Raw genomic sequence first — 14,062 nt, 5'->3', positions numbered from 1 at the left:
TAACAACACTAGCTTATTCGGTTTATAAAAGAAGCAGATGAATTATTTTATGTTCGATTTTATAATTAACTCCACATTAATAAATTTATAAAATGGAGAAGTGGCGATCCATAGAAACCGCATAACCCACCAATTTGGTGTGTGTCGTAACGAGATTATCTGCTGTTTGCGGGACGAAAAACCAGATATTTCCGTATGAGACCGGTTAATTCAAATTCGAATGAAAAGCTCTGATAAAGGTTCTTCGCGTATACAACATACCAGACAGTTCTTTAACTTGCTCAGAGTTGATGGAAGAGGGCTTTGCTCCCAGATCTGTTTTTCTAGCATGTTCCATATATTTTCAATGGGATTCAGATCCAGACTTTGTGGTAGCCAGGAAAGATGGTGGAAGTCGCTGTTACTCTCTCACTGAACACTTCTTGCTCAATAGACAGTAGCATTATTGTCCATGAAACAACCATCAGCTGCAGAATAAAAGGCCAGCATTGCAGAATGGACTTGATTGGCAACAATGTTCAGATATTCCTTGGAGGACACCCAACCTTCCAACAATGTCAGGGAACCAGTTCCATACCAGCAGAACATGCTCCACACTATAATACCTCCTCCAGAACCTTGAGTTGTGTTTACAAGATAAGCTGGATTCATTGCTTCATGGGGCTCCCACCAAACTCTTTACCTACTGTTGGTATAGTATAGAACAAGGTGTACCGTGACTAGTCAGACCATATGACATTTTTTTCCCGGTGTCCAGTCGCAGTGTTCCTGACACCACTGTAGACGAACTTTCTGGTTCTTCGCAAAAACCAGTGGTTTCTGCATAGATATGCAACTACCAATACCGATCCTCTTCGGTTCCCTGTGCATGGTTCGGTGAGATATCGGTCTCGGTAACAGCCTTCATTAAATGCTTCGGTCAACTGCTGCACACAAATATTCTGTTTGCAGCAGTATATATAGAAAGTTCTGTTTGTCAGTACAAGCCTAATCGGACGACGGCGATTTCGTTCCTGACAGACTGTCTTAAAACAACAGTTACTCCTCGTAGACAAGAAATGGGTTTTCCCCTTATTAATCACCCGGATATCTCATTTTGAGATACCAATCAGCTCTGCTGTTTTCAAAATCGTGGTTCCAGCCAAACGGATAACCACAATAAGCCCTTTATTGAACTCCGAAAGATCTTTTTTTTTTAAATTTTGATCAACACTATTTGACAATTACTGACTAGCAGCATTCTTAAATGGTTGCCTAGAACAGGTGGTTACGCACGTGACCAAGTATTTTACATATACGCTGCGTAAATGACGTTAGTAGTAGGGTGGTCACTTCTGACCAGATCAAGATCAAGATAAGATAAGAAATCGTGACGTGATTGGTTGATAAGAAGATGACGTCATTGTGTGTGTGACGTCATGTGTTTGGAATGTTTGGAATTTCCCTGTGGGCATATGTGTCAATGGCTTCAGTTCTTGTGTTTTGGTTCGCGTATGGAAGTATGCGTGATGGTAGAGATAAGGATTCGTGTCGTGATTGGTGGGACACTTCTGGCCAGATCAAGATCAAGATAAGATAAGGAATCGTGTTATGGGTGTGTCTTATTATCAGATGAAGATAAGTGACGTCATTTGTTGTTGTCAATAAGTGACGTACTTTGTTAGCTGTAAATAAGTGACGTTGTTGTTTTGAATGGAAAATGGAGATATATTAGTGGATAAGCATTCGTGTCGTGATTGGTGGGACACTATAAACCAAATAGGGGTAGGGTGAAAGGGGAAGTGACGTCAGTGTCCTGGATGTGTGCTGTTATGAGTTGTAGATAAGTAAATGGTTTGATTTATGGCATTATGGGCGATGGATAGTGATAAGATAAATTTGGAATGTTTGGAATTTCGCTGGGGTCTCATATGTCCGAAATTGTTGGGATGGGGAAAAAAATAGCATTAGGTGGTGGAAGTGAAAAGGTCGTCAAGAGGGTGACAGAGGTCTTCCCTGCAATGCTCCCCACCCCATCATCCCCCTATTCTCCCCCTCTCCTCCAGAAGATGTCTGCTCAGGCTAGTGGAGATGAGCGAGCTCGTCATTTGCGGATATCTTTTAGTGATGTTACCTCCAACTGATACTGATAACTTTGGAGGGGGAGGAAAACCTCTCCAAATGATACTGATAAATGCAGAGCGATATATGATAAACTCTAACCCCTCATCCCTCTCTCCTCCAGAAAATGTCTGCTCAGCCTAGTGGAGATGAGCAAGCTCCTCATTTGCAGATATCTTTTAGTAATGTCACCCACGACACAATTCCTTATCTTATCTTGATCTTGATCTGGTCAGAAGTGTCCCACCAATCACGACACGAATCCTTATCTCTACCATCATCCATAATTCCATACGCGAACCAAAACACAAGAACTGAAGCCATTAACACATATGCCCTCAGGGAAATTCCAAACATTCCAAACACATGACGTCACACACAATGACGTCATCTTCTCATCAACCATTCACCTCGCGATTCCTTATCTTGATCTTGATCTGGTCAGAAGTGAGCACCCTACTACTGACGTTTACGTACATCTGCATAAATGTTTTTCATTCAGTGGCCGGTATGCGTATTATTCTAGCATTATAATCTTATAATACTACACGTATTATCCGACTTCTGTCCTGTAGTTATATGACTGTATACGGAATTTCAGTCGACTGTAAATACAATTGAAACAAAGAACTTGGTCGTTTTTCGCTATAATGTCTTGTAACGCTTTTAAGTGATCTGGAGAGGGTATAAATAAGACAAATAACAATTTATTCTTTTCTGATGTCAATGTTAGTAGCGACGAAAATTATTTTTTCATGAAAATGTTCCGTGAAAATTTGTTCCACAGAGCGAACTTTACCACATAAGCGTCTGAAAGGCTGTTGCCAAAACACGTCGGTCACGGAACGATTAGTTGCTGTGCCTCTCGTCTGTGTTAAAAATAATTAACTTATCAAACATGGAATCATAGAAATAAGGAATAACAGCCTCATGGGATGTTTGCGAATAAATTCACTTCGAATCCTACCAGAAATTGATTTTCCTCTCTTTAATAGCCTTTCATTTAAAAAACTCTGTTAAGTGCGAAGGAATGTAACGTCTTTTTGTACGTTTTTGTACATATTTATATTTGAGCGGAGTAAGAGCGCTTCGGCACTGGGGCAGTTGACAAGGATGCCGGTATTAAGAAGGGTGTTATAGTGTGACAATCTCAATAATTTTGTCAATTATTGAGACTGTCACACTATAACAAGCTTTAAAAAATCTCGATAAAAATCTAGTTCCGCTGCTGTGTATTGTGAGGGAAAAGAAATTTTACACCGAGCATGTAATTACGACTCTCCTTTCAGACGAACACCAACTTGGAGGGCAGCTGAAAGGAGAGTTCTTTCTCACTCTGTTCTAAATAAAAAATAAAAATAAAATAAAAAAGTGAGGAAAAAAAAACCCACTGAGAAATAAAACTACTCAAAGTGCAGAGTAATTGGACCGGTAGAAACTGAAAGCAAGTGGCATATGCGTCAATTGATTCATCCACTCGATATCATCATGTCGCTGATGTGATATACTTATAAAACCAATTTGAATAATTAATTCTGATTAACTGTGAGCATGGAAGTATGGTTTTTGTAGTGGAAACTAGCACTTCCGTGGTGTCGTGATGCCTCATTATTTGGAAAATAACTCTCCCATCAAACGAAGTTTTCTAACCCTTTTTTCGTGTAAGTCAGCTGGATCTTCGATCGAACTGACTTGGAATTTTTAGCGCTGCTTATTTAATACAAAATGGCCGCAGAACACGCACATCCGATCTTTTTAGGCATCTAAAAAGGCAACACGATGCTTTTAGGCAACTAGAATTCTTTTTCTATTTTCTACATTATATTATATTAGAAAGGTTACCAGCTAAGTAACCTTTTAGAACTTAGAGAATTGATGTGCACACATCCTTAATAGTTCCTCCCTGGTCAAGTGTAAATAGTTTGTGACTGTCCTGTGCAACAATAATGGAAGATAATTAACTTTTCGTGGACAAACCATTTATTATAAGTGTTTGGATTTCTACTGACATCAGCTTTTAACGCCTTCACTCACTAAATTATCACTTTTTGTTCCCTTGACTTTACGAGACTTATCCTTAAGAGGCGATCTGTGACTAAGCGTCACTTCTCGGTGACCAACTGAATCACAATACAGCCCACCCAAAGGCAGGTGTCAAGCGCACATAGCAAACAATCAACAAAGGGAAGTCTGAAAATGAAAAACGATTTCACTACTCTGTGGGCCTTTGGGGGAGGGGATCATTGCACCAAATGCAAATATTTAGGTCGAATGGTCCATCTGGCCAAGAAGATATTAATTCATAAATGAAATTATTATTTCTTATTCATTAATTTTCCAACCATTTAGTCCTTTGTCGTCACATCAGAATTATATTTCAGTATTAAAGAATTTCAGATGCATGAAAATACAAGATAACAGATATATAGAAATCAGATTGATACCCAAGCCCTTCTTATATATTCGCCTATGGAAATACAATCTACCATTGAGTAAGCTCTCACTATCTCCACTGGTCTAGCTTCCACTGATAAGAACCCATTAAAAGCCAAAAGTGGTCTGGGTAGTGACCACCCTTTCCATAATGCATGGCATTAGCACCCCTGAAAACGAAGTATGCAATTTATTATGGAAGCAAACTGAGTGAAGGCAACTGCTTTTATATAAGGGCTGGTCATATGGCTATTTTACGTGCAAACCTTTTTATTCTTTTTTCTCAAGCTTGGATAAAATAAAGATGAAAAGAAGAATATAATGTATTATCAAGTATAATTTACTTGCTACAAGTCCTTCTGTATAAGCACAGTTAATGTACTTAATTAAAATCGCTTTAAAAGTCACAAATGTGGCTTTTAAAGATGAAGTTTCCAGTTTTCGTTAAGCATTTTAACGTGAAATTCTATATAACGATTATGACATTTCATTATTCGTTCGGTGTATCAAGTACCTCTTCTTTCGATGATATGATTATGGACTTAGAAAAGGCTAAATGTCAAAATGTATAATAGAATGATCCAGAGATCCAAAATCTAATCAACTCTAGGAAGTTATTTATTCTCATTCGTGAGACATATTTTTTTGCTGTTTCGAATCGTGTTGCTACTCAAAATACTGCTTGAAAAGAAAATTGGTATTTGGGATCTTCATGAAATATCAAAAAAAAAAAAAAATCATCCATCCAACTAGATCGGAATTTAGTACTCCATTTTGCATGAAACAACATTCTGAAAAATATCTGCAACCATGTTTTCTAAATTTAGCAATAAATTTGGATACTGAATTAGTTTCAGCAAGTCACTTCAACTGCAATAAAATTCCACCTGGAGTGTCAAAAATGTGGACTGTTTTTAAAAAATCTATTTCACATCATTTGAACTGTGTAACGTCCAATATTGTTTATCTAAAGCAATGACTATTGCTTTAGCGCATGGTAATGGGCAGATGAGCATTTTCTTGTTTAGTTTTAAATACATCAAGCAAAGTTAATGTACTTAATTAAAATCGCTTTAAAAGTCACAAATGTGGACTTTTAAAGCAATGAAGTTTCCAGTTTTCGTTAAGCATTTTCTGTCACTAAAAAGTGACAGAGGTTTTAAGCTTCATTTTTGGGCATGGATAGTTCTCAAGCAGAGACAGCAGATCTAAATATAACACCTGTTTTATTCTTTCTCTAAAAATAACTCGAATTTTAATTTCAGCAAATCGGCTTAAGAATAATGTATATATTGATGTCTTCTCGGCGAGTATTCTAAACAATCCAAGTCAAGTCCATTAAAACCATTTGACCATAAAATTCCATTTTTTTTTCATTATGAAACAGTGACATCCAGATGTCATAACAAACATAAATTATTCTGTAAAATTTTACCGTTAGTAAATTGAACACAAAATAGTTATTAGGAAAAAGAAAATTAATGTCCATTATGCTAAAAATAAAAAGTTAGCTATATGCTTCTCAATCCCTCGAGTCGAGGCTAAATGAACTTTTACACAGAGCAACAGAAGTTGGTTTATGCATCGCTATACTTCAAGGCAATCTTGGTTGGAACGACATATTCTTATATACTATGATGCTTAGCACCAAAGACTCTCCCCCCCCCCAAAAAAAAAAATATTGATTACATGAAGTTGGGTGTATCTCTTTATCTGCTCATTATGGCTAAACAATACCTGTATGTTACCGATTTTATATATCTGCCCTTTTCTGTAGTCGCTTTGTTTTATTGTATATTTTATACAATTATCTTTTGGCATCTATCTAATCTAGTCTCTTTTATATGCGCTTCACAAAATGAATGTGCACCAGTTACATTCATTTTGCCTACCTTTCCGTACATATGTTATTCTTGAGTTCTAGCTCGTGAATTTTACTGAACTTCCGTATTTGGAATATATGACAAGAATTTGTTGAAATGAACGTACTCGTTTTCAAATGATTCAGTCGAATCATTTGCTGGCATAAAAGTTAGTAAAATATTCCGAAATTATATAAAGCAATAATTCGCTCTGACTAAATGGAATTTAATAAAAAATTTAGTATCTAAGATGTTCAATTCAATGAAATATGTTCTTATATACTATGAAATAAGTTCATAGTATATAATTATTCAATTCAATGAAATAAGTTTGGTTTCAGTAGGATCATTATTGGCACAGAGATTCGAAATTATATTAATTCCACTCTGTATGGTTGTAATAATAAAATTCAACGAAATTTGGTTATTTGAAATCTACTGTAATGTTAAAATTTGTCTAGTCACCTCAGTTAGACCATTCCTAGTGGCAGAATTAGATAAAACAAATCTTATACAGCATGTGTCATTAGTAAGTAAGCCAAAAAATAAATCTAGATTCGAACAGGTTGTGATAGTCTAAACAGTGTTGTGATAGCAAGTTAAATATGTCATGGAAATGATCACACACATTGATCACATATATATATATTATTAATAACATATTTAACTGATTCACTGTTTCCTGTCGTTTACATTCCTTCCATCCATAGATATTTATAAACGTCGTACAAATTAAAGGTAAATGATTTACATATGAGCTGAAAAACTAACCAATCTCTCTTTCTCTATCTTCGTTTTTTTTTTTTTTTTTTTTTTAAATGGGATTCCCACCACCGAAATGTTATAAACCTATAATATATTAGTACTATGGGAGGGCTAAGATTTTTTTTTCTGCTTTTTTATCAGTTATATATATATATATATATATATATATATATATATATATATATATATATATATATATATATATATATATATATATATATATATACCTGCTCTAGAGATCAAACAATGAAGTTGTTTAAGTCATGTCATGCCACGGCGGGATTCAAACTCCCCCAACCTGTTTGGTTGGAGAATGGATACGCTAATCATTCAAGCAACCAGGCAGGCATACTATTTCATTTCAATAATAATTATTTTGAATATCATTCCATATTTATACCATGAAGCTATAGTTGTGTACAGTTTTGCCCGATTTGCAACCAATCAGATCAAACATGTTCTCGAAGGGGAAAGTCCTCCCCTGTGCTACGCATAATTAGATAATATTCAACTAGAATACAAAAAAAAAAAAAAAATTAGTAGAACATATTATCATTTTTAGAAAAATGATAGTGTGTTCTTTTTAGAAAAAAACATATTCCTATTATGAACATCACTGCTAATGGAAAGTAAAACAAGCTACTGGCATGACCTAGAATACGTAATTTCAGTATTTATCTTTCCTGCCATTCATCCCTAAGTGATATTATCAAAATCAAAGTTGAAAAGAGGTCTGAGAAGCTACTGAGTTGATGACTTAATGTTCTAAATCATAATTAGTCATACTGTTCTATTTTTTCTTCTTTCCAGACGTAAATATTGTAATTAGCCACACACACACACACACGCTGTATGACATACCCCTAAAAGAGAACACACCAGACGGTTCATTAATTAATTGATGGAGGAAGCGGAAGATACCGTGAAAATTAAATCAGTCATCCCATCAGGGGGGAAAAATTAACGATAATCTGTGTGTGGTACTTCGTGACACGAGGATTTATAGTCACAGATGCTCATCCGTTGCGGTGGCATTAAACTGCAACCTCTATAGACTGCGCCCTCTATTGACTCCTTTATTGACATTGGGTTACAACAATGCCCAGTCTCACGGTTAGTAGCCTTTTTGCTTCGTATCAATCCCGAACAGAAATGTGACGGGCTCGGGAGGTGTGAGAAAAGAGGAGTTTACAGCCTGGGTTAGAGAGGCGGTTTGTGTCGTGCTGCGGTTGTCAGATAAGCAAACAAAAGCTGAGATTTGAAGGCTGATGTGTTTGTGTGGTTGATGATTGCTTTACACTGTTGGTCCCTGCCAGCAGAACAGCAATGACATACTACGGTTAACGAGTAGCGCGATAACAGAGCAGGAGGATTTCATGAATTTTCACATTTATTATTATTGTAGTTTTTTTCTTTTTTTTTCTTTTTCTCAGAGTCAGAGATAAGAAGAATAAACAGCAGATATAATTTCTGCATATTGGAATTAATATAGAGTAGAGACTTTCATTAAATGGTTGTCTTTGTAGCCTATCATACTCTTCATGTGCCTAAACAAGATTTTGATAACACCATTATCCAAGCACTTGTTTAGGCTCATGAAGTTCAAAAGATGGTTTCTTGGGAAAAGAGTTAGGTTTCACTGGTTTTCTGCGCATTTAGTGTGCATACTCTCTTTCTTTTTTTTTTTTTTATAAATCTTGCAAGCATTATTGAGAATTTTTGTTATAACTTAATCTCTCTCTCTCTCTCTCTCTCTCTCTCTCTACAGAGAGTCCTCTCTAATGCCTTCTTGTAATTCTACCCATAAAGAAAATTAGTGTTATTAAGAATTACCTTATTTTATCGTTTTACATAAGCATTAAAAAGTTGTGTTTAATTTTTTTTTTCAGCTGACCAGAAAGTTACGCGCATTCTTCGACCCCACTCCACCCCTGCTACCTTGATGTGGTAAGTTGAAAACACGTTATTGAAAGTTATTATGAGTGATTTAAAAAAAAAAAAATGTATTTGAACAGAAAGGTATAAGAACGCACAAATACTCAAAAGTTGTAGTCATTTTCCATAGCGAAAAATGGAAGAATTAAGAGTTCAACAATGTTATTAAGCTCGAATTTCTTGCTTGGCTTAATCGATATATATATTTTTATATTAAGCTTGATAAAATATACATTGGAAGATAGACAACAAAAAAGGACTATTTACATATTATAAGAATGTATATTACAGAGGGAAAAAAAGGATTTTCTTTTTATACATACAATAGAAAACAGGGAAAAAGATACATTAGTGGTAGACAGGATTTGTCTTTTCAGGAAGAGTCAATATTACAGTTCAGTATCACTTTTAGTTATTTTTCAGTTGAAGTGTATCGTCGTCGGCAATCCATGGCATAACATCTTGCCAACTCCTACAAAACTCTACAAAACTTCGCAGAATAGACATACGATTCTCTTAGCTGAAATTTGTAGAGCTTAGTAGGAGTTGGCAAGATGTTATGCCATAGTCTCCACTGTATGTCGGAATCTGGTCTGGCACACCTCGATTTATATGGAAGATCCCACTGAAAACTGGGTGGCATGTGCAGCTTAGTAGATGAGAGGTTTAACGATGAATATACGAAGGGCGAAGTTGGAGGCACTGATATGAGGAAGTGGTATATTTTCTTGTAGTTGGAGGGAAGAATTGGAAGTGAAGCTTCAGATGATGCAAGATGAAAGGTAAGCTCCCCGCAGTTTCTAGAAGGAATACGGATTCCCTCAGGTGTAGCGATATCTGGAAAGACTTTTATAATAGCAGCTTGCATTAGTTGACATTACTTTTCAATTTTTGGATTTTTCAATGGCAGGCATGTGAGTGTTTTCCACTTCAGCGTCTGGGTCAGGAGGTCCCCTATGATTCTTATTCCTGCCCACTTCCATGTGGGGAAAAGGAAGGGCTGGCCAGTTGTGAGACTTGTTATGTTTCTGTTCGAAAACAGTGGTTCTGTTAGTACAGCTGACTCTGTTGATCCTGTCAGTGTGTGATGAAGTTCTGTAATTTTCCACCGCAGTAGAGCATCTTTGTAAAAATGAGGTAGTTTAGGGGGTGGTCGCACAGAACTGGCCATTCGGGGGGATTGTGGAAAGTGTAAGTCCTATGGTTGATGATTTCATGATGTAGTCGAAGGTGGTTACATAAGCATGATTGGACTGAAGTATATTTAAGAGAAGGATTATCCTGAAGGATGTGATCTGTTTTCAAGGGATGTCAGGCCTTGCATAGTTCAGAGTATGTTGTCCAGTTAGTATTGTTCCAGAGGAAACGTTTCATTGCCTTTTGAATGTGATGGAGAAAGTCAGGGGGTGTTAGTACTTTGAGGGTATGTCATAGCACATTCGCAGCCATCTAGTTGATTATTATTATTCTCCTCTAAGCGGAGGAAATGAGGGATTTGAGAATGACTGTGGACAAGGACCTAAACTTTCGGGGACACATGGCTAAAATTTTGAGGATAGCACAGCAGATTATGGCAATGATGCAGAGGACGCTGATGTATAGTAATAAGGCTGTTATGGTTTCATTGTATAAAGCTTTGATCAATCCATATATGGTTTACTGTACACAGATTTGGTCACCTGGTTTTCGAAAAGATGAAGATGTATTGAAAGCGTCTAGAGACGATTGATTTCTGGTCTGGAATGTTGAGTACGAAGACATATTGAGAGAAAATGCGATTTACAGAAATTGGTGGATATAAGGAGAAGGGAGATATGATTGAGACATAAATTGCTAAGGGGTTACCAGATTAATGTGGAAAAGATTTTACATAGAATGAAGGGGAGAATAAAAGGTTATCCCTGGAAGTCACATAAGGAGAGTGTGAGCAAGGGAATGAGGAGGAAGCTTTTTGCATGAAGAGTGGTGGGTAATTGGAATGCACTTCCCAAGAGTGTAGTGATTGGGGAGGCGGCGAATGTATTTAAGACACTGTATGATGAATTGTGTGTATGACAGTGGGATCTCCCGCGATGAGTGTTTTGACTCCATGACGTTCTGCTAATAATAATAATAATAACAACAACAAACGATACAGATTACAAAACTAATCTTCATGTACAGCACAGTTTTCACAGTTAATTACGCAACGCATATAAAAACAAACGTTATGCACATCTGTGTAATAATGTAATAATTCAACAACTAATAATTGCGAATTGACACTTGCAAAAAATATTTTGTGTTCATACGTAATTACTTACTGTAATTAAAAATTTATCACGATTGTATCACAGTAAAATAGATTTTTTTAAAAAAAATCTGGAAGACGACTTTCTTGTTTGATTGTGTATAACAGAATAAAAAGGCGTTTATTAATGTAAAAATAATTTAGTAATGAAAAAAAAGGAATTCATTAATGTAATTCAACAATAATAAAATAATGAATTAAACTGAAAAGTGTTCTTTCCACTTTAAATATTGTTCCTTGGCTAAAAATACACTGAGGCCAGTATATTAGGTAGCACGTTGGATCAAAGTGAACCTTCAGAAAACGGACACGTTAAGACATCGATTTCACGAGGTCCGGAAACTCTCCACCGATATTCTACCCACGGGGAGGAAACGACACACTCCTGCAGTCTGTTCAGATTTGCTGGTGGGTCCCTGTCACTATTATGTCATTATTTTTTCATAGCTGATGGGTGATGGCTGATGATTCATACCATGTGAGCACTTTCCTTCTGAAGAACTGGAATTTGGATACCAATACGGAAAAAAATCTTGTTGTGACACTCTCCTCACTCTTTAAATAAAAGCAAAATAAAACTACACAAATAAATCCGAGATGTACTTTCTGATATTATATGCATCATAATCTGGGGAGTTTATGTTTCTGTACATTATTAAGGGTGATAGTTTTCTCTCTAAGAGGATGATATTTATAAACATAAATTTTTCTATTACCAAAAAAATCATTTGTGCGTTTTTTTTTATCAATCTTTTCATACTATTCAGTAATAGAAAGTCATTTAGTCATTGAAAATCGTGCTGTCTAATTTTGCTATTCTTAGGCACGCGACATCTCAATGGGCTAACAAGACTTCATCATAATCATTAAATGTAAGTAAAATGCTCACTTAAGGTACTGAAGAGTTCATCAACATTGAATATGACAATAAATGGTTCTAATCCATGGTTCTAATCTGGTTCTAACCATGGACTAAACAGATTAGTCCATGGTTCTAATCTGTTTAGTTTGAGAGGAACCTATACAAGAGCATTTCAACCGAAGGTGAGTTAGCCAGTCATTGCGAACATAATAGGGTTTTTTTCCTCTAAAAAAATATGCATTCTAGCCTAGACACTTGCAATTCAACAGGTAAAATATGATCCTCTCACGATCTTACTTTTTTACTTAAATTCTACGGCATTAATGTAATAATTCCGCACTACTAATATACTATACGTTTACAACTTATAGTGCATTAGTAAAATAGGAGGGATAGGATTTAGATAATCTGAAAACCTTCCTTTGGAGACCTAAAATGGAAGTCTTTTAAAGTCACTTGTTTCGGCATTGTTTAATGTTTTTGTTAATGTTTAATGCTTAATTGTTTTTGGAATCATAATGAAAACAATGAAAAAAAACCACAAAATAAAGCACGTGTAGAGGTTGATGTGATTCTAGTTTTCCGATTTTTTGTGGTTGAAAAATTTTTGGAAGAAGAAATCGGATCTCTTTGTGAAGAAATTAGAGAGTAGGAAATCGTTCGGTTGCATGGACATCTCGAAAGGACCTTTAAACCTATGACAGAATGAGAGGTAACCTTCCAAATAATCCAAACTTCATTATTTTAATTTAATTTATTTATTTATTTCTGTTTATTATTATTATTATTTTTTTTTTTTTTACTTTTACATTAATGAACAACTACGAATATATTAAATACGAGTCTGGAAATATAACGCTCACTCCCTTTGTTACTTCGAAGCAATCATATGCCAAACAAGTCAAGTTGATTGCGATGAGGGTACCTGGATATCCTTCCACCGATCCTGTGGAGGGGAGAGTTTGCCTTAGCATTTAATATAATAAAAATATTAGTGTTTCAATAATGTGCGACTGTGTTCCAGATTCGCCTTATGCCATTTCTGGCCTTGCTGAAGGACGGATCTGCATTTTACATCGTGAGAATATTTTACAAAAAAAAAAAAAAAAAAAAAAAAAAACACTAGTATATCTTCCATATTCCATGTTTGATTTCATCTGAGCAAAGCAGAGTCAGTCAGTCAGAGAAAAAGTAAAGGATTTTTATGGCTGTCAAAAGTTAGGGAATAAAATCTGAACAAAATCAGGTGCTTTGCTGTTTGCGATCAGTGACAGTTTTAGTTAGGGATCCCAAACGTCCCGGTTTGCCCGAGATAGTCCCGGTTTTATTACTTCTGTCCCGGCGTCCCGATATGTTTAGTTCGGGGCGCTAAATATCCCGGACTTTTTAGAATATAAAAATATTAACATTTCTAATTCAGTAAGTACAAGTCGTAATATTTTTGGGTGCTTTTAAAAATGTATGTTTACAAAACAAAAAGCAGAGACATGTTTATTTTGTAGTTCGATGAATTACCAGAATGTTAGAATTTTGGGAAAACGATTTAGTTCCATACATTTCATTCAGCCGGAGAAAAGAATGTCAGAATGAGGGAATGTTTAACTAATCGTAACCACGGCATCTATTTCGTTCGTCTGGTCGGCCGTAAATTTTTAGCAATCTTTTGTCTCAAGCTTAGTTCGCATAGCGTACGATATCCGACGGTCCGACATGTTTTTGAATATTAACGCGCCACGATAGTTCATTTTCATTCAACCAATGAGAAACATTTCGAACCGTCATCCGACGGTCCGAAATGTTTCGGAATCGTAAGCT

At 35.8% G+C, this 14,062-nt stretch overlaps 2 protein-coding genes across 2 annotated transcripts in view; one reads left to right on the top strand and one right to left on the bottom strand.

Annotated features, from left to right (window-relative positions):
• LOC150095386 (lysosomal Pro-X carboxypeptidase) overlaps positions 1–14,062 on the bottom strand; it is a 276,707-nt gene that overhangs the window by 198,779 nt on the left and 63,866 nt on the right. The window lies entirely within an intron of this gene.
• Positions 9,082–14,062, top strand: part of LOC150095388 (transcription factor RFX4-like) — a 49,411-nt gene continuing 44,430 nt past the window's right edge. The window contains exon 1 of the mRNA XM_090410432.1: positions 9,082–9,107. Within this exon, the coding sequence (XP_090266558.1) occupies positions 9,103–9,107 (5 nt within the window). The 5' untranslated portion in view covers positions 9,082–9,102. The remainder of the gene's footprint in view (positions 9,108–14,062) is intronic.

The sequence above is a fragment of the Typopeltis vanoorti genome, chromosome 20 (genome assembly GCF_054136105.1).
Source record: "Typopeltis vanoorti isolate ZY-2024b chromosome 20, IOZ_Tvanoo_1.0, whole genome shotgun sequence".
NCBI classification, from domain to species: Eukaryota; Metazoa; Arthropoda; class Arachnida; order Uropygi; family Thelyphonidae; genus Typopeltis; species Typopeltis vanoorti.
This window is presented reverse-complemented; position numbering and strand designations above follow the sequence as displayed.